The following is a 26578-nucleotide window of genomic DNA, read 5'->3' as shown; positions in this document are numbered from 1 at the left end:
AGCGCGTACAAAATGGAGAACAAATTATGTATGTATTGTTTATTTATTTACGTAATTTTCTTTTTTTTTTTGTTTTTGTTTTTTAATTTTTTTTTTTTCTGTTAATTTTACCAATCTCATGTGAATATTTTAAAATGTGCAATGATTAAAATCATTTTTAAATTTATCCTGTTAAAATTGTATTTAATGAGTAAACCAGCGGAGATGAAGCGCAAGTACGAGTATAAAATTATGAGCAAGCGGGATTTGAAATGTTTCCATGTATTTTTTTTTTTTTCAATTTTTTTTGCTTTTTAATTTTGCTGTTGGCACTTGTTTTAAATGAAACATGCGCGCACTGTTTGCATTTTATAAGCCTTATGCATTTTTTTCTACATTTTTTTTTGTTATCACTACTCCTGCAATCAATTGCTCGAATGAAGGATTGAGAGTTTATTACGAAAAATTGTTAATTAAATGCTGACTTATTGCCGTGCTTTATTAAAAATGTTCATGATGTATAATGAGAGTGTTTTTTTCTTTCCATTATATTTATTTATCGAGTGACATGTTGCTGAGGAAAGTGTGTTATTGTGACAGATGCATGAGAACGCCATTAAAGATACAACGAAACTGGCGAACGCAGTGGAGCTATGCAGGAAATAAGCTTAAATTTTATGCACCAGAATTGCATTTTTAATTCACACAAATCTCTGCTTAAATTAAGGCTTAAAAGTGATGTTTCTGATTAACGTGTAAATGAGAACTTGTTAGTGAAATATTGGCTAGTAATTCGAAATTTTCTTTTTCTGTTGGGATATGATAGCCTGCCTAGTAAGCTGGTAAGGTTGACGAGCCTACCGGTAGGCTATGAAAGCACATCTCAGCTATTGAGGGGCACTGCTATAGTAGCACATCCATGCCATGAGGCTTTCATTCAAACTATGCACAACCCCTGAAAGCAGATTCATCGTTCCTGCTCGAAAGACTTTTTATATGCAGCCAATAATTTTTGCTGGGCTTATTGTGTCTGCACAGGTAGGTAGGTATAGGTAGGTAAAATGGCAAGAGTGCCAGAGGCACACTTCAAGTAGCACTTACGCGCCGTTTTGACACCATAATGTGGACCATTACCTGTGCAAAGAAAAATTATTGAGAAGAGAAAACCTTCTGCAGCCATCCAGTGCTGTTTATGTAGTGGAGGAGAGAAAAGAGATTTAGGCTGGAGAATTTCTTCAAGTCCTCCCCGAATTGCAGATTGTAGATGGAGAGACCAGACGAAATGCAAAATCAGCAGGACGTTATGGCCCTCCTACAACCTCAAGCAATCGTCGACATTGATAAGCATGAAACGACGGGACGCCTGTAGACTAACGGCAGTCATAACTGGCTTCTGGTCTATCGGAGAACAAGCCGCAAAAATGGGAATCACAACACATACTGTCATGGTTGTAAACAACCGGAGAAAGAGGAAACAATATTCCATTTCCTCTGTGAATGCCCTGCCCTATGGAAGGACAGAATGTTAACCCTGGGCAAACAGCTGTTCGAGAGTCTGGAGCAACTGTCTGACTTAGACGTCAACAACCTAAACCCACAGCTTCTGCAACAGGGGTTATACGGAATTCCAAGCTTCTCCGCATGAGTACCAATCACCCAGTGACCAGTGAACATTGCAATGAGTTTGCAAATTGAATGGCGGGGAATTCCCATCACCTTAAGCGTTCTGTTTCTATCGTATTGGGGCCATAGTATTTTCGAAATAGCACACGATGAGACAGACCTCCATCTGTCTTGCACTTTTCTCAGAAAGAAATTGTGTAGTTTCCCTTTAACAACGGACAAAGGGACGCCGATGTCTGAGAGGGGGACAGCTGAAACCGGTTCTGTCGACCCCTTCCTGGCAAGCTCGTCGGCAATTTCATTTCCCTCTATATTCCTGTGCCCAGGAACCCAGATAAGGGAGATGTTTCCTGCTCAATCGATATGTTTGAGTTTCTACTTACAGGAGCTCACCAGAAAAGAGCTGCAATACGGCGACGAAAGGGCCTTGATTGCAGCTTTGCTATCGCAAAAAATGCACAGATATGCCCATAAAATGTTCATGGAATGCTGCTGGAGTGAGTGACAGTCTTTGGCTGGATATAAGGGCGGGTCGTTTCCATAATGTAGAACCAACTGTGGTGGGAACGAACGAGTATTCTGTGAACCGCTCCCCATCAAGCTCAAGTTTAAGCTTCCGGACCACTGTAGTGTTTTCTGAGCAAAAGCACCCGCAATTAGGGAAGCAGAGAATTGGCTGCTTACTTCTGAACGTAAACATCTACTCCGACAGCCAATTGGCAATTAACTCCTGTTAAGCTCGTTGTTTCTGCGTGCGAAATTAGTCGGGAGAATGTCTGACTTCTCTCTCGGTTACCTCCGAATACTTAGATATTAGGCTCATTTGGGTTCCCGTTCACAGCGGCATAGAGGGAAACCGCTGGGCTGATGAGCTGGCTAGACAGGGGGCCCAGGAGACGATTTCACCGCAAATTGTGAGGATTGGGGTTCCCTTGAGCACCTGTGATCTACTCCTGGAAAGCAGGGACTCACGTCAACTCAGCGAGCGCTGGGCTAGTGCGCAAACGTGCAAAGTCGCGAGATTCTTCTTGCTACGGGTAGATAGGGGTCGCTCAAGGAAACTTCTAAGACTAAGACTAAGCCGCAGCTCTCTCATTTGGTAGATATCCTTACTGGACACTGTCCGTTGCGTCCGTGCATTGAGATCTGCAGAAGCTGTTGCCTGGTGGATGAGGTGGAATCGTCTCAGCACTTTCTTCTCAGCTGTCCTGTTCTAGTCGGGCAAAGATGTACACATCTGGGCTCTCACTTTTTTTGCTACACTTGCGTGTTTAAATATCACACACCTGGTGAAATTCATCAATAATTAAGCACTGTTGCTCGTCATCCTCTAATCCAAAGCTCCTTCTCCCTTTTCCATCTGTTTGGTTCTTTAGCTTCTTTCACCCCACCCTGTATGGTACTACAACGCACGAATCTTAATTATTTGTTCAAGTAGGCCCTCTCGCATGGGCAGCCATTCATCCTTATCTTAAATCTAAAAACAAAATAATTTTGAGTAATGGAAATGTTCGTTTTGGCCTTTGTGCGCTCCATTGTTTGTCTGAAAAATTTTGAAAAAATTATAAATCTTCCATTAAAGTGATTAATTTTGCGCCACCTTGTATTAAACACATTATTGTCATGGTTATTGGCACAGCTACGCATTCATTTATTATTCACAAGAATAACAATGCGACAATGACTTCCGATGGATGTGACACATTTATCGAGGATGTTCGCCTGCAGCATCTCGTCTCTGGTATATTGACAGTGCTGTCTCAATTATTCTTATTACTGTTTTAATGCTTATTAATAATAATTCATAATCAAGCAAACAATAAGTCAACTATGTACTAATCAGCGCTGCTTACTAAGCACTGAACAGAATCGAAGTGGAAGAAGAGGGTAGGATGCAGTCTTTGAGACCGAATATCCTCTTGGCGTATCATTTACACGAACAAATTAAATGTCGAATCAACCAGGCGCATATCAATTGGCAATTGACTATCTACTGCTGTGTACAACTCAATAGCAGCAAGTTGACATAGACACGCACACACACACACACACACAGTTCAACATTCATACTGGTAAATAAATAACTTATTTTTGTCATAAAGCTATAATAAGCCATAATACATCAATAGAAATACATACGCTTTGGCACTTCACTTAGCAACCCCAACCTACGTACACCTACTTACGAGTAGATATACGACGAAATTTATTCTACTTTAGTCTACTCTCGCATCATTTTTCTGCCGTTTGTCACCCCTCTTCTATCACTTACCTAAATGTTGATCAACACGTTTCTTGGGCTTTTGCACCGAGGCATATGGATCACTGCAGTAATCCTGTCTGGATGGATTTTGGCTATTGCGTAAATTATGATATTCATCGCCATGTTGACTGGGCGTCGCTGTCAAGTGTGGATAGGGAGCGTAATCGTCGACAGCGCCATAGCCGCCATGCGTCAGTGGGTCATAGCCGTAGGTGGGTTGATGTTCGACATAGTTGTTGTGTGTGGCAGGCACGACCATACTTTGTGGTGCGCCTGTGGCGGCGGGCATTTTCACTTGCCATAGTGAGTCTTGTGAATTGACACTGCCGCCATTGTTCGAATTCGAGTAATTGTTTTCGATGTAGCCCATATTGACCCCTGTAACGAAAGAAAGGAAGAAGAAAATCAGTAACAAGGTACATAGGTATGTAGTTAGGTGATTTATTGTTGTACAAAAGTTAGCTAACGGAAACTGAAAATCAAATTACAAGGCTCTGAAACTATTATTACGTGCATACATACACACATCCATGCATACATACATCGAGTTGACAACAATAAAATGCGCACATACACGGGTATGTATGTGTGTGTGTATGAATATAAATAAAGCCAATATTTTCAGGAAATTAATAAATTAATGCGTTCTCATTATACTTAACGGTCTAGTGGTGCTGTACTGAAAATGTATAAGTAGTTCAATTATAGCGCGGTTCTTGTTATTGTTGTTATGCTGGTTCCTCCTCTTGTATTCTATGTATCCTCTTGTATTCTCGTATATGTTTGTATGTATACCTCATTGGCAACATTTTCTCGCTCGTTATTTTACCACTGTTTTTTACCACCCCACATTGTGTCCATCTTTTAACCGCTTGTCTACCACCTCATCCACCAACACCCATCCCGCTACTTTCCACTCAGCTGTCTCTTATATTTATGATCCCATTTTGTATCAATAAAAAGTTGACTTTCCCGCTGTTACAGCGAAAAATTTTTGTGCGCATCATAAATAATGTAAGACAATTTATTGGAATCGTTGTAGTTAATCTTCAAAAACAGGAAATATGTGAAATGAATCAGCTCGCTTGGGTAAGCTGGTGAACGCGCAAGGCAAGCGTTAAGAGGAATTAAGGAGGGTTGGATGTTAAGAGTAAAACGAAAACAAAGGATTGAAAAGGCGTCTTTTCTTTTTGGGAAATGAGGTTGTTTACGGTATGCGTTGCAGTGAAAGCAAGCGGCAGATTGGCGGAAAATTTTTAAACCGGCAAAACATTTATATGGTACGACGCATTCTCAAGATTAGTATTAAACACAACAGTTGCTGTAAATTCACCCAAACGAAATTAAGGGCGCAGTCTGCATGAAGTACGGATTAGCTTTGTTTTGGTGCAGAGTGAAGAAAGGCAGGAATTTGTGGAACATCGAGATCTTAAAATATTGCGCTACAGAAAAAAATGTAATCAGCTGATTTAAGAGCTGAATATATACCAACGTCGAACAGTTATTGAGAGGCAATAGCGTCTTTCTCTTGGTGGCAAAAATCGGACCAGAGTGAGAACTAAATTTTACTGTAAGAATTGGATGGTTCTTTAACCTCATAATTTATCTTACATCGTTTTAAAAAAGGAGGTTGCACGTGTCTTGATACACGAGAGTGAGCATCTCAATTAACTTCCACCAGAAGAAACAGACGCAGAAGCTTGGATAATGACAACATCCGATGAGGAGTTTCTCGTGCAAAATCGCATAAGCGGTTATTGCGCCCATCAAGAACAAAAAGAAGAAGAAAGCCAGAAATTTACCCAGTGCGCGGTTTAATCATAAATACATAGTATTTTGAACATTTTTCAATGACTAGGAAGTGGGGGAAGATGAATGAGTAGTCGGTTGACTTGTGAGCAGTCATACATTTCATATAATTATTTAATATATGTAAGCATTTATGCTAACAACCAGACGGTAATGTTCGACGCTAGACTCACTGATTATGCGCTCGAGTTTATCGTTCGCAACTTAAGGATTCGATATCAGGCTTGCCTAAGTACAAACTTAGAAGAAAATTGTGAAAACTGCAAGACTTACAGGAGATCCCTAAGGTGACTTCTTTGCGAGAAAAGATGGAGAAGGTTTCCTTGACTAACTGTAGACCATCCTTTAATTGGTGAGTCTCGAGCCAGCTTAGAGCGTACTCTGCGACAATTTTAGCATGGAAGCTCAATGTCGGATGGACCGAAAGCATTTGAGGAAACTCCAGTCGATGGTGGTGGGTAAGTTGAATGGACACCAGTCGAGGCATATTAATGCAGTGATAATCAATACAACTTCCAGTCTCTTTTGAGGTAGAATTCTGGAGCATGATGTGATGTAATTATAGAGCCTAAATCAGGCATCTGGTTTGGGCTCTCATTTTTAAACTAAATTAGCTGGAGAGCGCGGAGATTAACCGCCCGTGTAATTTCTTATTAAGCGGTTCCATGTAAAGTCCACGCCATAGTAAGGGTTTGAAAATTTTCTGAAAATTAGTTTACTTGTTGGATTGAGAATATTAAGATTTACATTCAAATCATTTAAAAAAAATATAATTTCATAATTTCGAGAGTTATTCAATTTTGAAAATTTCGGTATGGTTTTTTTATGCAAAAATGTCTGCGGTATTTTTTGATAAAAAAAAAATTAAAAAAAAGAATAATGAGAACCACATTCACATCATTTTGAAAATAATTTATTTAATAATTTCAAGATTTATTCAATTTTGAAAATTTCGGTATGGTTTTCTTATGAAAAAATATCTGCGGTATTTTTTAACATAATTTTTTTAAGCTATAATAAACGTTAAAAGAAAGTTTTTTGGCAAAAAAAAAAAATAAAATAAAAAAAAACCCATAAAAAATTAAAATGTTTGCAAAAAAACTATTTTGTTTGTTAGCTATTAATGAAAAAATCTGAAAAACCAAATTTTTTTTCTAAAAACTTTTTCTAAAATTTGTTTTCTTCTTTTTTTATTTTTAATTTTTTTTTAATTAAAATTTTTGAGAAAAAAAAAACATTTCGTTTCAGTTTTAAATGCTTTTTAATTTACAAATTTTTGAAAAAAAAACAAATTTCGGTATATTTTTAACACAATATTTTTATTTTTTAAGCTATAAAAAACTTAAGAAACAAAGATTTTTGTTAATCTTTTTGCTCAAAAAAAATATAAAAACCTTTTTGGAAAAAACTTGTATCTTGTGTTAGCTCTCTCTCTCTCTCTCTCTCCCTCTCTCTCTCTCTCTCTCTTAGCTGCACACTCTGTGGTGAACCAAAGCTTCATCAACAATCCCCCTCCAATTCAGTCTCTCTCTTGCCTCATTTCTCCAATTACGAACGTTCTTCGCTTTTAAGTCTGCTTCTACGTCATCAAGCCCCATCTCTTCCTTGGTCGGCCTTTCTTTCTCTTCCAATTGGGCACAAAGTGAACACTCTTTTTTGGATTGTTTCATTGGGCATTCTTATGATGTGGCCAATCCATCTAATCCACTGCGCTTTAATAAAACGTATTACATTTTCACCACCAATAAGGTTTTCAATTTCGTTGTTATAACGGATGCGATACATGCCATTTTCAAGCCGAATAGGACCGTAGTTAGCTACTCATGTAGAAATCTGAAAACAAATTTCTATTCTACATTTTTTTCTATAAAATTCCTTCTCTCTTTTTTTATTTTTAAATGTTTTTTTAAATTAAAATTTTTAATTTTTTTAAGTTTAAAAGTTTTAAGAAAAATCCAGTTAGTTTCAATTTTAAAAGTTGTTTACGTTTAAAACTTTTCAGAAAAAACCATTTTGTTTCAATTTTAAGTTTTTCAATTTAGAAATCTTTCAGAAAAAAAAAATTCTCGGGTATTTTTTAACACAATAATTTTATTTTTTAAGCCTTAGTAATCTTGAAAAAAGTGGCTAAAAAAATTAAGTTTTTTTGTTTTGGAAATACATTGTATTTTGTTTTTTTTATTTATTTTAATTACCGACTTATTCTCCCTTTAGGCTTATACACTTCGTCCAACGCTGTTCTATACCTTCTGAATAATAGGATTTTTCCAAGTATGAAAAATAGCCATTCGTTTTAGCAATCATCTACTCGTTTGAAAAAAAATCTTTTTCCCGCCAGCCATTTCTTCAAATTGGGGAACAAATAGTGGTCCAAGAAATTCGAGGGAGCCAAGTCTGGAGAATAGGGGGCATGTGAAACGAGTTGGAACCTTATTTCCATTAATTTTGTGACCACAGCTGCTGAGGTATGAGCTGGTGCGTTGTCGTAATGGAAAAGGAAAATCACTCGATTTCCTCGATTCAAACACTCGAATGCCAAATACAATGAAATAGATCGATCTGGCTGAAACTTGGCGCGTGTTCTTCCAAAATATGCTACTAACCAAATATAATCTCGATACGTGCCAGTGCTGGCATCTTTCTGACTTCCCTTCGTTAGAGTAGTGTTCCTAGTCACCCGTATAAATAAGTTGCTCTTCTGAACTAACTTAATTTAACCTCACACTGGCATATCAATCCGCAATGCTGATGATACTGAAACCGATTAGTAAAGTCTAGGTATAGACGAGACATCTTTTCAAATACGTATCCTCCAGTGAAGTAGGAAGGCAAGTACTAAAAATCATTTAATGAAAACTTCTTATAGTAAAACGTACAAGCTGACATCTTTGAGAAAACCATTTTATTATTTTATTATTTTTTTTTTTTTATTTTTTTTTTTTTTTTTTTATTTTTTTTTTTTTTTTTTATTTGCATTTTCCATTATTTCTGAATTGCGTTTTTTATGTGATGACGATTATAGTCATCTTCAATTCATCACAATTGATTCAGCATTTTTAGCCATTAACCGTAAAAATTCCAGGATAGAAAGCATCTAAGCTGAATAAATTTGTTAGCTCTTTCAAAACTCAAATTCTTAAAAAATCTGTTATTTGATTTTGAAAAATTAATCAAACTATCGATGGTACCGATTTATTTTGAAATTATTTTTTTTGTAAGATGCATTTTTATTTCGTCACAAAAAATACAATTTTTTTTTCGAAATAATTTTTTTTTTTTAAATTTTTCTGTTTATTTTTTTTTTATTTTTATTGTTTTTTTTTATTTTTTTTTTATTTTTTTTTTTTTTTTGTTTTTAATTTTTTTTCTTAAAATTTTTTTTTTTCAAATTTTTTTATTGTATATATTTCGATAAAAAAAATTTTAGTCTCTTCGGTCTGGCATCTCTACTTTAAGCCAATTACTCGTAACACGATAGTAATTCCTACGTGCAGCGCACAGCCATTCGCACATAATTTTATGAGGTATAAACTACCAGAACACTTAAAGTAGAACGACTTTCTTTCACAATAAATAGCAACGATGGAAGTGGGATCATAAAAGTATAATGAAATAGCAAGAAAGCAAAAAAAAAAAAAAAATAAAAAACAAAAAATTACACGCAATTCACGCACGAACAGATCACGCAAAACTTTGCAAGGTGACAACTCTTCAAATGTTAGGGGCAACAACAATATTTCTGAGCACTACTTAGGGAGTAGAGTTTTTTGGAGCACGCAAAATTGTACGCAACAATGTCGCCTAACGGGACGACAATAAAAATGTCAAAGTGCGAAAGAGAGCCTATTGTGCGTTGACAGCCAGACATACCCAAACCCTTTACGCTCCTCCGCTCACCACACCCGCTTCGAGCTCATTATTATTTATGTATTTCGATTTGTTAACAGACTGTCAACTGAGAACAATGCGAACGACAGGCCATATCTCACTCCCATTTTTTCATTTTTTTTTGTTATTTTTGTTTTTTTTTCATTTTAGTTTTGGCCACCACTGCTGCTGTTGTTGGCGCTGTCGCTATTATTTTGTTCTACTTGTTTTTCTTCTTGTTAATACTTATCTTTTGTGCTGTTCGTTTCGCACGCAAATAATAATAAAGTTTTGTATGTCTGTGCTGCAGCAATTTTGAAGCGTGCGTTTAATATTTATGAGTGATTTATTACAAAATATAAAATACTAAAAACATAACTAAAATGCGGGAAGGGGCAGTGGAGCTGCTAAGCCAGACGTCGCAAGGACGTGGTTGACATTTTTGTTGATGTGTGCGGTAGTTACGTTTGAGTACAGAAGTGGGATACTGACAAACATCATAAGCCATCCCCAAAAATTAACAGCATTCAGAAGAATTTTAAACTAACTTTCGGTGGCTAGCGAAGTTATTTAATTTCATTTCATTTCATGATGTCGATGTCGAAACGTCGAAGCGTCGAAACTATGTATGTATGTGTACTTGTATGTATATGTACGTGCTATAATAACACGGTATGCTGCCGTAGCCGAGTGTGTTTGCGCTTGACACATTTGGATGAATTTAGATGGGCTGCTCTTAAAAAAATTTAAGTTCATTGTAGTGCCCATGAAAGATTCCGTCTGTCCTATCCCAACACGCCCACTAGCCATATCGGTGTTCTGGCAAATCAAATCAGCTTGTTGTTGTTGTTGTCCCAGATTAAATATGGTAAGTGAGTGACCGTCCTTGGCCGAATATATTCGGTGGAGCGCTAAAATCAGCTTCTTAAGCGATGCTATGTATATAAAATGTTCAAATCCTGCTAGAATTGGATATCGAGGAATTTGAAACGCTTGTTTTGAAGAACAAATGCCAATGCGCACAAGTTTGAGTAACTAATCTGCCTAGATGTAGAATACTAGAGGTGACAGATGACACCGGTCTGCGAATGTCGACAGCATTTTGGGTACCCGTTGAGTCAGCTGGCCTAGGTAGCCTAGCTAGTAACGAGAAGTTCTTCTGAAATTAGATCCGTTTGCTTCTAGGAAGATGATAAAAAGCAACATCTAGAAATACTTCAGATTTATTTTTTTTTCAGAAATTTCTTTCTATTTACCAAATTTTTTTCTTTTTAATTTTTTTATAGAAGTTTATGTCACGCTCTGGAATCGCAGTCGATATGAGAATACTGAACCTCATACAAAACTGTCAAAATTATGTTAAGGACTTGGAATATGAAAAGCGCAAACTGTAAGAAGACTGGACAAGATAAACAATAAGCACCTCACAGGTAGCTGTCATGTGGCTCCCATAATTACGAAATTGAGAGAAAATCGCATGCGTTGGTATGGGCACATTATGAGAAGACCGAAACAGCATACAACAAAGAAATTGGTAACAGAGCCGCTACCATAAATGGACGTTGCCGACCCTTTAAATCCTGGCTAAACACTATTAAAAACGTTATGCAGCGAAGCGAAGTCAACAAAGGGACAACCCAGGACCGAGTAACCTGCAGGGCTCTGCGCTCTAACATGGACACACTTAGAAGCTGGACTGAGAGCAGGGGACTCGATATAAGCCCCTCAAAAACTGAGATAATTCTCTTTACAAAGAAACATAGGCTCCCTATAATTTCCCTGCTAATTTGTAAGGGCGTGGAGATTCCTTCGAAAGAGAACGTCAAGTGCCTAGGACTCATATTAGACAGGAGACTCACGTGGAAACCTAATATCGAGGAAAAAGTAAAGAAGGCCAACGTTGCATAATATACTTGCAGAAAAGCGGTCGGTATCAAATGGGGACTAAAACCTCGTGTTACGCACTGGCTCTATACTTCTGTCATGTATGGAATACTTGTATGGTGGCCATCTGCTCAAAAGGCGACGTACGCTAAAATCATGAGTAAGGTCCAAAGAACAGCTTTTTTATGCATCTCTGGCACTTTAGGGATTACCTCAAACAAAGCGGTGGAAGTGCAAATCAATTTACTTGCCCTAAATCTGGTAGGGAAAGACCGGTGGTTTGGCCACGCTTCTATTTTGCATTCTCTGAATAGTCACAAACAAGAAATAGGCTACTCTATCCCTAGACTGACCTTTGAAAGGCTCTTTAAGACGAGTATACCGTCAAGAAGGGAGTGGCACACACCAAGGCCATGGAGAAGGGGGGTATTCAATTTTTATATAGTTGGTTCCAAGCGAGACGATAAGGTTGGCTATGGAGTTTTCTCGACGGAGTTCGGACTGGAAACTATCACTCTACTGCAGCGTCTATCAGGCAGAGGTTCTAGCTATAAAAGAAGTGGCTACATATCTAAATATGCACGCCGTAACAAAAACGACTAAAAATATATTCTCGGATAGCCAGGCGGCCATCAAATCAATGAATACGGCGATACTAAAATCAAAAGTTGCATAGGAATGCCAGGCAACATTAAATGATATTAGTGTCGTATTCAAGGTCAGCCGGGACATAGAGATATTGAGGGAAACTGTAAAGCTAGCCAGCAAAAGTACTGCTCTTCAGCTGCTCAGTGATAAAAATACCATTGGAATACCCACGAGTAAACTAATAATAAAAAACCACATTATCCAAGAGGCCAAAAGGTGATGGAGAAATGAAGATAAGTGTCTAACAGCTAGGCTACTATGGCCGCAAATAAACCAGAAAAGAACAAATTAATTGCTTAGTACCTCAAGAGACAATATCTCGAAGGTCGTGGCTTGTTTAACCGGTCACTGGCTATTTGGCAGGCATTCCTCGAGACTAGGAGTTTTCTCCCATGATATTGCAGAAGTTGCAGAGATAAGGAAGATGAAGAAACAGGCGATCGCTCCTTTGCAATTGTCTCGTCTTAGCTAAAATCAGAGCAGGTTGCCTAGGTAAATACTTTTTTTATTCTCTTACAGAACTGTCTGGCATTGGGTTGGCATCAATACTACGTTTCATAAGAGCCACAAAATGGTTCCACGAAGGAAGATAAATGAGGTTCCCGTGTAGCACAGTGGTATCACAACGGATCTGTAAGGTCTAAGTGAGTTGGTCGTGCAGACCGCCTACCACCACAACCTAACTTTACCTAACCTACAGGGCCAACCCCAACTAAGGGATTATGGCGAGGACGAAGAGAGAGGTATTTACCACTCACTCGCCTGATTAGTCTAAAGTTGCACTTTTGCTTTTCAATTAGATAAAGTCTGTGGTTGCTAAGCTAAATGACGTGGATGCTAATCCGCGAATGCTGTGTTTAGTTAGGTTAAAAACGTCGAACTAATTTTCAACTATAATAAAACATACATAGTAAAACCACTTATAAAACTGGTTTTGTTATATCTTTGCAGTTTTAGATTATGTTTTATTTACGTTAAGTTAAGTTATATGTTATGTTATGTTATGCTATGTTACGTTTTGTCATTTCTTTGCAATTTTAGATTATGTTATATTTACGTTAAGTTAAGTATGTTATGCTATGCTATGTTACGTTTTGTCATTTCTTTGCAATTTTAGACTATGTTATATTTACGTTAAGTTAAGTATGTTATGTTATGCTATGTTACGTTTTGTTAAGTTGAATTATGTTTATTATGTAGTGTTGAGATCTTACTTATGTTATGTTATTTTATGTTACGCTATGTTACGTTTTGTTATTTCTTTGCAATTTTAGATTATGTTATATTTACGTTAAGTTAAGTTAAGTTAAGTTATATTTTTTGTTATGTTATGTTATGCTATGTTACGTTTTGCTATTTCTTTGCAATTTTAGATTATGTTATATTTACGTTAAGTTAAGTTAAGTTAAGTTAAGTTATATGTTATGTTATGTAGTGTTTACATCTTACTACTTTATGCAATATAATTTCATGTTTTGTTTCGTTATGCTATGCATTATTATGCCGCTTATGCGATGTTGCTGTTTTTTTGTTTGTTATTTTTTTGCACTTTTAGGTTATGTTATGTTTGCGTAATTTTGCGTTAAGTTAGGTTATATGTTCTGCTATGCTAAGTTATGTTACGTTGTTTTATATAAAAGTATCTTTTCTTTTGTTAAGTTGTGTTATGTTTATTATGTTGTGTTTGTATCTTACTACGTTATGTAATACAATTCATGTTTTGTTATGTTATTCTATACATTATTATGTAAACTTATGTGACGCGGCCGCCGTTGCTGAATGGGTTGGTGCGTGACTGCCATTTGGAATTCACAGAGAGAACGTTGGTTCGAGTCTCGGTGAAACACCAAAATTAAGAAAAACATATTTCTAATAGCGGTCGCCCCTCGGCAGGCATTGGCAAACCTCCGAGTGTATTTCTGCCATGAAAAAGCTCCTCATAAAAATATCTGCCGTTCGGAGTCGGCTTGAAACTGTAGGTCCCTCCATTTGTGGAACAACATCAAGACGCACACCACAAATAGGAGGAGGAGCTTGGCCAAAGACCCAAAAAGGGTGTACGCGCCAATTATATATAGGTATCTATAATATAAAAATGAATCGCAAAATGTGTTAGTAAGCGCATGACTCAACCACGCATGGACCAATCTTAACAATACTTTTTTTAAAATGCTCCTTGAAGTCCAAGGATGGTTTTTTGAATAATTTCCGGGAAACCCCTAAAACAGCTCTTTTCCCAGCAAAACCTGCGTGACCGAAACTCTAACACAATTACACTTTTTTATATGTTACAAACACATATGCACGCAGGTTTTGCTGGGGCGTCACCGAAACTCTAACACCGTCACCTTTGGAAAATGTGTAAGCAGTAAGCAAACTTCATTCATATATTTTTTCTCATTTTTGCATCAATAGAAAAAAAAAACAAAAAAAACGGCAAGTGGCTGTCAAAGCAATAAGTCAAAAAGATATCTTTTCTCTCTTTTTGATATCAAAGTAGGCCGAGAATCAAATTGTCAACCTTTGGCAAATGTGTAAGCAGTAAGCAAACTTCATTCAAATATTTTTCCTCATTTTTGCATCAGTTAAAGTAAACAAACGCCGTAGCCGAATGGGTTGGTGCGTGACTACTATTCAGAATTCACAGAGAGAACGTCAGTTCGAATCTCGGTGAAAGCAAGAGAGAACGTCGGTTCGAGTCTCGGTGAAACACCAAAATTAAGAAAAACATATTTCTAATAGCGGTCGCCCATCAGCAGGCAATGGCAAAACACCGAGTGTATTTCTGCCATGAAAAAATTCTCCTCATAAACATATCATAAAACAAAATAAAATAAATGTATAAAAAAATTTTTTTTTTGTGATTCGAACCAAGGATTTTGGATCGGAAGCCCACATTGCTAGCCGCTAGGCTATCGCGCTGTGCTGCCGGCGCTGGCCTAAAAGTTATTTTGTTCGTCGCTACGTTTATATGAAACTGGCACTGGCAAACGAATCCATATGTATGAAAGGGATAGAAATAACACGTACACAAAGTTTTTGGCACGATTTTCCCAACGCTTTTAACAACGTGATTGTACAGGGGCGTGGTTAGTGACCGCTTCACGGTCACGCGTGCAGGTTACGTGATGGGTAACGTGACCGGCACTCTTCTTGCTGGGTTCTTTTTCCCATACAAATATTGCGCGTTCGTGTGTGTGTATGTTCCCGTTGGAGTATCTAATGAGTTAACACACAAGTGACAATATCGTGAACCAGACCAAATTGAAAAGTCAAAAAGTGTAAGAGCTATAGATTTGATTGGCCTCGCAATATTCTTTTTTTTTTGTTTTAGTTTCAGAACGAGTTAAGGAATGATTTCATTCATATATCCATGATAAAACACTACAATAAAAATAAAACAGATTTTTGTGAATTATTATGATTCACTTGATTTACAATAAACCGATTACTGAAAATACTTACATACGTTTTATTTCACTATTCTTTATTATATCGGTTATTAACCCTATGTTAATAATAATAAATAATTAATTATCTCTATGTTTTGTCATTGAAGCACCCACTTTATAAATATATATTTGTCACTTTTAGCTCACAACGGACCCATTCCGTGGTCTAAATGGCATCGTTGTCTCTATGTGCGATGCGGCTGCCAAACCTACCTACCTACCTAGGTCCCCACTATCCCTTTAGATTATTTTTCAATCAGGTTTGAAACTTAAGTTAGTCTTAGTTTGAAGCCCTCCGGCAAACATCCCAGTCGGGGTTTTTAGTAGGTCCCCAAAGAGTAGCCAAAGTTCGTGGAAGCGAAGATACTTAGGCCACTGGAGCTGACCCTTTTCTTTAATTCTCCTGAACAGAACCGTCTCCATGATGATAGGGCGGTGTCTGAGGGTCAGCAGAGTAAAAACATCTTAAGGTCGAAGTATAAACTGCCACATTCAAAATCTATTTGACAGAACGAAGTCTGTCGGGTCCGCTAGTATATGTATATATGTGATGCTATGTTAAGCGATCATCACAACGTGCTGTTTGGCCAAAGTTGGCCTTCGAAACTTATGTTAGGTTATGTGATGTTATATTATGCTTTGACATATTATGTATTGTTTCTGCCATTTATGAATGGTTCTCTATTATATTTTTATTCTCTAAATTAATTTAATTGAATTGGATTTATTTATCTTAATTTTTTCTATTTGATTTTACTTCATTTCATTTTATTCATTCACTCCTGGCAACTCTGCATTTTCACTTCCTTTCTATTTTCCAGCCATAAATTATAAACACAGTTAACAAAGTCATTTCACATATTTACACATTTAGCTGTATACGTATTTACATCATATAATCAGTTGTTGAAATTTTAATACCAAACAAAAACAACAAAGACATTAGTATATTTTGATATATGCGCCATAAAGAAATTTATGCCGTATTTCCTCAGCACTAAAGAGTATAAAAACATTATACGAGCAATAGTAATAGCACAACAATAATGTAGTTAGTTAGCTATTCGCTGGCAGCAGTCATGACGGTTCAAATATTTAGCAAATTTATTTATTTGTAAATACAAGGACTTTTATATAAATTTCATTTTTATGATATGACGCTTGATGTATGGCCATGGGTTCCTGTTCATAAATGGAAGTACAGGCATACATACTTATATGCATATGCAAGTGTGAGTGAAAAAGTTAGCAAATGCGCCACACATTTTAGTGAATTCTGAATACTTATTGTATTTTATTTTATAGGCGACGAAATGCAAGCCAGAAATGGGAAAAAATTAAGTGGAAAAAACGAAAAAGAATTAAGTTCAATGAAGTGTTGTTTAAGGTTAAGCAGGAATGTGGTTTTGGAAATTTAGTATGCAAATCAGAGTTGTGAATATTGCTACTCAAATTTAGATCCTTGGGTTTGAATAAATTAGGTTAGGCTATAGTTGCTTACAACTCTCGAATTACCGACGAGACCACTTGGTTGCGAAAACCTTTATGCATATTTGAGATTCACTGAAGGTGAAGCGTGTTTTGTGTCTAAAATTTAAACGAAAGCATTTTTTGATAAAACGTAGAAAATCGGCAACGACATGCGTAGAACTGAAATCTTCCAAGCATTCAAGAAAATTTGATGGAACACAAAAACAAAAAAAAAGTTTAGTGGAACAAATTTTGTCGAATACTTACTAAATTTCATAGACTTTAAGTATGAAGTAGTAGGGTAGTGGCTTTAGTTAACGAAAATCTTGAAACATTTCATATTTATTTATTAATCAACAAACGGGATGCTTACAGACTAAAAGATAGATAGATACAAACAAAGACCTTATGACAAGAGTCTTATAAGTAACTTCACGAAAGTAAGTTTAGAGTTAGAAGTCTGCCCCGATAGCAAAACTGCGCTCATGGCCTTAGACAGACCTCCAACCACTTCACGGGTAGTTGAGTCCTGTAAATCCAGGCTGAGCTATATCGGCAGACATATTCTGATGCTTACATGGGTTCCGGAACACGTTGGTATCGCCGGTAACGAGATCTCTGACTCTTTAGCATGATGGACTCTGAGGCCAATTTCTTTGCCTTGGAGCTCGTTCTGCCACTTTCTTCTGCAGCCGTCAAAGCCACGGTTAGCAAACGGATTACTTCAACCCACAAGCTAGCTTGACAGACTGAGATAGGCTGTAGATGGACAAAACTGATGTTACCTGTCATGTTCGACCGGCTGTCACAGATCCTCCTATCATTAAGTAGAATGGACTGCAGGCAGCTTGGACTAATAACGGGCCACTTTCTATGGGTGAAGTAAACGGAAAAGGTAGGCATCTCAGACAGTGCACTCTGCCCAGCGCGTGGAGAGGAGGATTAGAAGGTGGACCATTTTCTGTGCATCTGCCCGCCCTTCGCTTGAAACAGGCTTGAGGTCTTTGGCACTGATGTGTTAAGAAGCGACCACCTTGGCTGCTTGGCACCACAAGGCCTACTCAGATTTCTTCGGAGGTCGAGTAGGTTCAAAGCAAATTAAAAAGCCAACCCGAATGCATGCAATGGAACTTAATGCTGTTTGAATGATATACTTGCTAGTTGCCCTGACAAACAAAAAAACAAACAAAACTCAAAGTCTAAGGAAGAAGAATAAGTACGAGTGCAACAGCTTGAGAGTATAGGGATCAGAAAACGAAGAACTATTTGGACGAATAAAGGCTGACAATGCCAACGATTTATATGGCTATTTATAGGTTTTCTCCTGAATATGAACCACATCGTGTTTCGTTGACTGTAATGTGAGAAAATGCTGAGCTGAATCCACCTCCGCACCTTCGACTCACCGCAGAGCAGTAGGCGCTTTTAGAATTACTTATCCTGGCATTTAATTACCATTTGATTTGCAGATACAGCCTGGGCCACTTGATTAGAGGCAATAATTTTTATGGAATAAAATAGTTACTCAAGGGATCTAGTAACAAAAGGGTTTCTCATAATTCAAGTGAAGACTGCACTTTGCTCGAAAATAAATATGCATCAAAATATTATCCCATCTAACGGTGTTTCACAGCAGCAGAACTTCAGCAGTTGTAATATTGTGCTTGACTTATTGGTTCGTTTGAATAGAGGCACTCAATTTGTCTACAGTTTTCTTCTTTTTTCATAGCATGACAGTCCTAAATGGACCACTGCTTCCGCAATTATCTTTCTCCAGATTTCGCAATCCGCTGTCAAACGCCACCAGTTTTGTATGTTCATCTCTTTGAGGTCATCGACAGCCATATCTATCCATCTTGTCTTTGGTCTTCCCTTAGTTTGACTTCATTATTTGCGCATTAAAGTTGTGAAAAGGGATCGTTTTTTGAGCATTTATTTTGTTTGGTCGAAAACTTCATAACTCTTCCCATCTATTAGGATGGGAAAGCAGAAAAGTGTTTACCAGAAAAATGGCAAATCGATATTTTTACCTGAGAAAAGGGACTTTCAAATCGCCAAATTGCCAAAAAGATTGGTTGAAGTCCAAATTTCGTGGATCTTTACGTGAAATGAGGTGCCTCCTACGAAGAACTACAAAGACAGAACTGCGATGGCTTTGACACCGTAGGAAAACCGCCCAACGAACAGCAAAAATTAAAAAAAAAAGACAAATGTTGCAGCCAGCAAATCCACCGTACGTAAGACTATTCTTAAAGCGCCACATCTGAAGCATAAAAAAATACAAAAAAAAAAAAAAAACAGCACCTTTGAATAAATTTCGCAAACAACGCCGCCTCGATTTTGCAAGGGACCACATGGCTTGGAGTTCTGTTACAAATAATGGCCCCGGTGAATGAAAAAATGTAGTATTTAGTGACGAAAAGAAATTCAAATCATCAGAATAGCCGAAATAATCAAACGCCACACTTCATTGGTGATAATGATTAAGGTAAATTTATTAAATATTAAAAGAGATAATAATATTAAACTCAATAACAGAATTGTAGACTAGCGACTCGGTCGCGCGCTACCGATGCCAATCAACAACTGACTGTCCTTTCCCTTAGTTCGCATTCTCCACCTTATTCGGCCATCATCCCCAGCCAGGATTGCCAACTGTAGTTGACAAAATTAGCTTCGCGCAGTTGGCAGACCTTAGCGAGGTTCGAGACCCATCTAACTCCTTTGCCGTGCTGTGAGTACAACATTAGCCGACATTTAGCTGACGCACAAGTCCAAACTTTACCCGCACTTGGCTGTTGAACCACAATTACCTCATCAAAGTGGCGTTACCAGGAGCGGCTTTAAGCGAACGCGAAGGTCTACTGGCTCATAGACACAGATATTGTCAATTGTGCTATGAATTCAATGTTATTCAGCTCGCATGCTTCTGTACATCCATCACATTTCGCACAAGACTAACTAATCAATTGAAAGCACAAGGTGTCTTCGGTTACTAAATAATTTGCTTTCAAACTATTCTGATATTTTTATATTCTGCATAGTAGAGACTACAAAATTCTGATACCGATCTAAGTCTAACTATTTAGTGTGGTAGAATCGCTTAGGATTTTGGTCCTTTCTGACACTAAATGAAAAAAAAAATTAGCTACAGATTTTGCTACTTTTAGAGAAATCTGCTTCGTTGTTGCAAAGAAAAAGTTTTGCATTCCACCGGTCCACGTCCATTTTCGCATCATTTAAAGTTCTCAAACTTATGCTGGTTTGAACTCAATTTCTGAAATCACAAACTAGTTTTCGAGCGCAGCTGCTAACTTTTCGCAAATGCGCATTGATAGCCACCGACGAGTAGCTTCAAAATTATTTTTATTAACTGATTATTTTATTTAACTGTTTCTGCATTCTTCAAAAATCATTGCATTCCGAGAAGAAGAAGAAGAGAAGTTTCTGTACAGCCATTGCAGCTTTAATTCACTGCATTAACGCATTATTTGCGACTGTCTTGAATAAATTTTACGCACAGTACTTACTAATAGAGAGAAATCCAAATAAAATAAATAAATTGGCACTGAGGAAAAGTTAAGTAAAGTGGAAAAAAATGTAAGCAAATGAAAAGAAAACACAAAAATAAATAAAAAAATTCACTAACCAAAGGAGAAAAAATGCGAAATGAAAAGCCATTCACAACAAAACTTTTTCATCCAACTAAAGTTACGCGATAATAAATTGGAAGCATTGCTTAACAACGCGCCAACAACAATGAGCACCGATAAGAATTGTGTCTTGTACTGCAGTGAATGAACAGTGCGAAAGAAGTGTAGAAATGGGAAAGAAGAAACGAGTGCAAAGTGAACGAATACATGAATGGGTACAAGATAAACAACATTATAATGAATTGGCAATCTGGCTTGCAGTTTTCGTGTTGAGCGTCACACAGATTTAATTCGAGAATTTAGCGCAGAGTGTGTGGCAACGTGCAGGCGAAGCAGCCAGCAGGGGCATGTGGCTGAGGAATTAAGTATGAGCAAGTAAAGTGGAATGTGTGTGGGTTTGTTTATTTATATGCAGAGAAATCAGAGGAGGGCGAGCGAGGAGTGAGCAAACAAAAGTAAAGCTAATGCCAAACGAGTGGCAATGGCCAGGCAGGCAGGCAGGCAAGCAAATGAATGCAAGCAACGACAGTGGCAGCGGCAAAAAAAGCGAAAATTTTATAGCAACGGAAAAGGAAAAGATGCCACATTGTACGAAAAAAGGCGGAAGTTGTCAGCTAATGCGCGCTAACAACACGACAAGAAGCAAGCGAAGCAGGACAGCAGCAGCAAGTAGCAGCAGAGGAGGATGTTGCGCAAAGCGAAAGCAAATTAGGATGCAAGTGAATATAAGGTAGATGGGTATTTACAGCAAGTAAAAGATACTAACAAATAAAAAGAACAAAAGTAAACAAAAAATCAGTGTGTCGAGGTGGCAGAAAGTATTAGATTGAGCGGGCGAGAGGGCGAGAGAGCGGGCGAACGTGCGGATGAACAGGAAGCAGTGCAAATTATTATGCAAATGGTAAAATAGATGCAAAGTTGTTTGCAGCAAAAATACATTAAAAATGCAGCTTAAGACGGAATGAAACACGTTAGAGAATGAGCAAAATTAAGAAGTGCAAAAAAAAACAAAAAACAAAAAAACAACTGCTGAAATAAAAAGAAAGTCCCTACAGCGCTTGTAGGCAGTAATAATTTAAACAAGAAGTCGTCAACGAACAGCTGGTGGGGTAGTGAGCGAGCGAGCGCGCTTTACAGATTGCAAAGGAATTCAAAGAAAAATCACGCCTATAAAGGTGGGCCATTGGCTGGTTTATTTTTTAATTGCATGTATTTGTTTCGCACTCGAAAAAATTACCGAAGTTCCGCATCAACTTTGGGTTCATCTCCCTGACGACGGATCAATGTACCTCCAGCTAAGTCCAAGCGGAACAATCTTCACCCACATTCCATCAAGGGAGGCATGGACACGGCAGAGCTTGGTGCAGCTGTTCACGGATGGCTCGAATTTGGAAGGTAGGCGTGGCGGAGGAACATTCTGCAAGAAGCTTCGCGTCAGATTCAAGTTCAGGTTATCGAATTCTTTGGCATAAGGCTCAACTGGGTAACTGATCACAGCGACGTTGCGCGAAACTGTGAGGCGGATAAGCTGGCCAAACAAAGAACCTATGCGGTAGTTTCTTCGCCAAAGGAGAGAATAGGGATTCTCTTGACCAACTGCGCTCTACTACTGGGAAGCTAGGTTTCTCGTTAGCTCAGCAAGCGCTGGGCAAGTACACAAACTTGTAATGTCGCGAAACCCTTCTGACCTCGTGTAGATCGGACGCGTTCGAGGGATTTTCTGAGGTTGACAAAATCTCAGCTCTGGGCAAGTACACAAACTTGTAAGGCCGTGAAACCCTTCTGACCACGTGTAGATCGGACGCGTTCGAGGGATCTTCTGAGGTTGACAAAATCTCAGCTCTGTGAGACTTGCAATTACTTCGAGTCCCTTTTGCGCCAGCTGTATAGAGGATGAGGTGGAAACATCTCAGCACCTTCTCCTTAGCGGCCCTTCTCTCGCGAGGCTAAGGTTGGTTTGGGCATCTTGGTTCTCACTTCTTTGCTACGCCTTCTGATACAGCAGACCTTGGTATTAAAAATCTGATGAACTTCGTGAGCAGCGTAAAGCTATTAACACAATCGTAACTAAGTTAACGTTTGTAATCCAGAAATACTCAACTGCAGCGCAATTTGTGTGTAAGGGTCTGGCAGCCACTTGTGTCGGCCTTCTTATACAGCAGTCTTCTTTTGCAATTTGTAAAAAGAAGCCAGTCAATGACACACCCTTTACAAGTAAAAAACTAACTCCTAACTGGTTTTAAGCGCATAATAAAAACAGCGAAAGTTACCGTTGAACTAAAAAAGTTATATATTCTATCCATTCAATGCTCTCAACTCTGTACAGAACAAAAAGGTAAAAGTCGCATTAATTCCTTGGTTAAGTCTATACGAAGACATAGCATAGCAACACACACAAACTCGTGCACCAGTATAAGTATGTAGGTACTGTTACTTGCGGAAGAAGTACCAGCAGTCAGATGAGTATTTACGCACTAACTTAATAGCGCACTATATTTGTTGATTTTACGTAGTTTTTGTTGCTGTTGTGGGGGAGTAATGCCATGCTTTTGAAATTTAGTTAATGTTAAGCTGCAGCTGCAACAAAAGTGCGTGATAAGCTGGATGCGACGGGATGATGCTAAAGTACGCCGTTATTGTGAAATATAATATTTGATTTTTCGGCGCGGCCGTCGTAGATGAGTGGGTTTGTGGGGGACTAACAAGTGGATGACCGCGGATTCGGAAACGCAAAATGAAAGAAAATCCATTTTTTTTGTTATAGCGATCGGCTCTCGGCGGTGGGCCGTTGGAAACCTATAAGCGCATTTTGCCTAAGGAAAAGCACCTCATAGAAACCATCTAACATTTCGAGGCGGTTTAGGCAATTTGGAGGTTTAGTTTACGACAGATAAATTTATATATACGCTATTACAAAAAAAAAAAAAACAACATTTGTTTGTTAGCATTGCCACCTAATTGTTAATACCAAAATATGAGCTTATGACACAGCGGAATTAAAGACTAATAGACAGTTATTAAAAACAAAAAAGCAAAAATTAAAAAAAAAAATTGGTTAATAGATTTTTTGCTTGGCGTTGCCACTTAATTCTTAAATGGAAAGAATAAATTAATAAAAAAATTTAATTAAATCTTAATCTACATATATACACTTAGGAAACGAATGAATAAAGCTTTGGCGTTACATTTTAATGGTTAGTGTGGCCACCTAATTTTTGATGAAAAAGTAATTATTGTAAAATTTAATTACACATTAAATTATGGGTATGAAACGAAAGAGTAAAGAAATAATAAAAAAATATTCGAGTGGCGTTGCCACTTAATTTTTAATGAAATAATAATTAATCACAGAATTGAATTAAACGTTGGATATAATAAAAAGATATAATAAAAAAAATTGTTAATAAATAATTCTGAAATAATAATTAATCAGCACATGGAATTAAACGTTGGGATATAAGTACATACATACATATGTAGCGAAAGAATAAAGTCGTAATAAAAGAATTTTTACTTGCGTTACCACCTAATTTTTATTGAAAAAATAATTAACTATATAAAACGAATAAAGTATTGGAATATATGAAACGAAAGAAAAATATATGAAATGAAACTAAATATTGAAGATTGAATACAAAAATTTCTAATTGGCCTGCCACCTAGGCTTTAGCAAAACTTGACAAATTTAAGTGAATATTGGAAGGTAAGTAGGGAACAAAAAAATATATTTTAATAAAAAAAATTTGATTGGCGTTGCCACTTAATTAAAAAAAAACACATTATTTATAAAATTTTATTAAAAATTTGAATATATGTAGGTATGGAAAAAAATATAGAGACTTAATAAAAAATTTGCATTGGCATTGCCACCTAATTTCTATCAAAAACAACTATTGTTTACTAAAGCGGATTAAGTGTTCGAATATAGGTGCGAAGCGTAAGAATAAAGCCTGTCAAACGAATTTAAAAACTTAGTACAAAAATATTTTTGATTGGCGTTGCCACGTAATTTTTATAAATAAAACCATTATTTACAAAATTGGATTAAGTAGTGGAATATAGGTATGAAGCGTAATAGCGAAGCATAGCTTAAAACAATATTTTCTATTAGCGTTGCCACCTGATTTTTAATAGAAAAAAATACTTATAAAAAAAAATGTATTAAATATTATTGTATTATACGAGGGAATAAAGTTGTAATACAAAATAATTTTTGATTGGTATTGCCACCTAGTTTTTAACAAAAAATTATTTAAAAATATTATTTAAAAAATGTGAAAAATTATTGGCATATAAGGCGTTTTTCAATAGGTGCGCTTCAACTTTTTTCCGATAGGGAGGGCGAACGACGCAATATTTTTTATTTTTCGCTTGTCATTTGTAAACTTCATTAGTATACATTTCATCATGGAACGCTACACACTTGAGCAACGATTGCAAATTGTGCAAATTTTTTATGAAAATAATCGTTCTGTTGCTGCTACTTGATCCAGATTTTTTCCAAAAAATCATCTTCAGTGATGAAGCTCACTTTTGGCTCAATGGCTTTGTCAACAAGCAAAATATGCGTTACTGGGCAGAAAGCAATCCACACGTGATTCATGAGGCACTGTTGCATCCCGAAAAAATCACTGTTTGGTGCGGTTTACATGCCGGCGGCGTAATTGGCCCATATTTTTTCGTTGACGAGAACGATCGCCACGTTACTGTGAATGGAAATCGATACCGCGACATGATAAACGATTATTTTTGGCCGCAATTGAATGGTATGGACTTAGACGACATGTGGTTTCCACAGGACGGGGCCACAAGCCAAACAGCACACGCTACAATTGATTTGTTGAAGAGTAAGTTCGATGAGCGCATTATTTCCAGAAATGGACCGGTTGAATGGCCGCCGCGCTCGTGTGATTTGACGCCTCTAGACTATTTTCTTTGGGGTTATGTGAAGTCATTGGTCTACAGTAACAAGCCGGCAACGATTTGTGAGCTCAGAGCCAATATTGAACGCGAAATTGCTGGAATTTCGGCCGATTTATGTAAAAGAGTGGTCGAAAATTGGGTTCAACGATTGGACTTCGTAAAAGGTGCACGCGGTGGTCATGCAAAAGAAATCGAATTTCATACTTAAATGTATATGTTCAAACTCGATAATAAAAAAAAAATAGTTAAAAAAGTCAAACCGTTTGTGTTTTATTAAAAAAAAAAGTTGAAGCGCTCTTACTGAAAAACAATTTACATAAGTATGAGGCGAAAGAATGACACTTTAATAAATAACAAAAATATTAAATAATAAAATAAAATAAAAATTTTTTTGTCATCCATCGGAGAAGAAAATGCTGCTCAATGGTATTTCATTATACAATTTACATACACATATGCGTATTCATATGTATATGTTTGTATAAATATATGCGTTCAAAATTCTTCCGTGCTTTAAAATTCTGGAAAAATAATTAGAGCAGAAAGCAAAAAATGGGAAAATACTAACAAAATATGATATACCTGTATATATAGCTGAAAGGATCTCTAGTAAGCTGGTGAAAACTAAAGAAGCTATGCAGAAGTAAGGCTTTAGTTGGTAGCTCCCAGAGGTGGATGTGACATATTCTGTCAGGATCTTCATTAAAAGAGAAGTTGATTTATTGATCGCTTATTCTAATAGCCATTGGAAGTAATCAGGTTCTTAGGCTCACTTAAAGTGGGCTCGAGGTTCATCGGGAAATGCCTGACTTTCATTTTCATAGCGTCTGAGTTAAATTTTCTTTCACATGCAGTTGTGGCTTACATCACAGTGAAGATTGCGGTAACTTTTACGATTAATGAGCCATTGAACCATTTGATGTTCTATATTTTTTCGCGCTTTAACCCATTACTTGTTGAGCAGATCAAATTAGACCAGCAAAAAGTTGAGCGTAGACTAAAACAAA

The 26578-nt window shown here is 37.1% G+C and overlaps 1 protein-coding gene across 1 annotated transcript in view; it reads right to left on the bottom strand.

The window, feature by feature from the left end:
• Positions 1 to 26578, bottom strand: part of LOC128865001 (muscle M-line assembly protein unc-89-like) — a 230189-nt gene that overhangs the window by 51944 nt on the left and 151667 nt on the right. Inside the window, exon 6 of the mRNA XM_054104840.1 lies at positions 3875 to 4243. Within this exon, the coding sequence (XP_053960815.1) occupies positions 3875 to 4243 (369 nt within the window). The remainder of the gene's footprint in view (positions 1 to 3874; positions 4244 to 26578) is intronic.

Source organism: Anastrepha ludens, chromosome 5 (genome assembly GCF_028408465.1).
Source record: "Anastrepha ludens isolate Willacy chromosome 5, idAnaLude1.1, whole genome shotgun sequence".
NCBI classification, from domain to species: Eukaryota; Metazoa; Arthropoda; class Insecta; order Diptera; family Tephritidae; genus Anastrepha; species Anastrepha ludens.
This window is presented reverse-complemented; position numbering and strand designations above follow the sequence as displayed.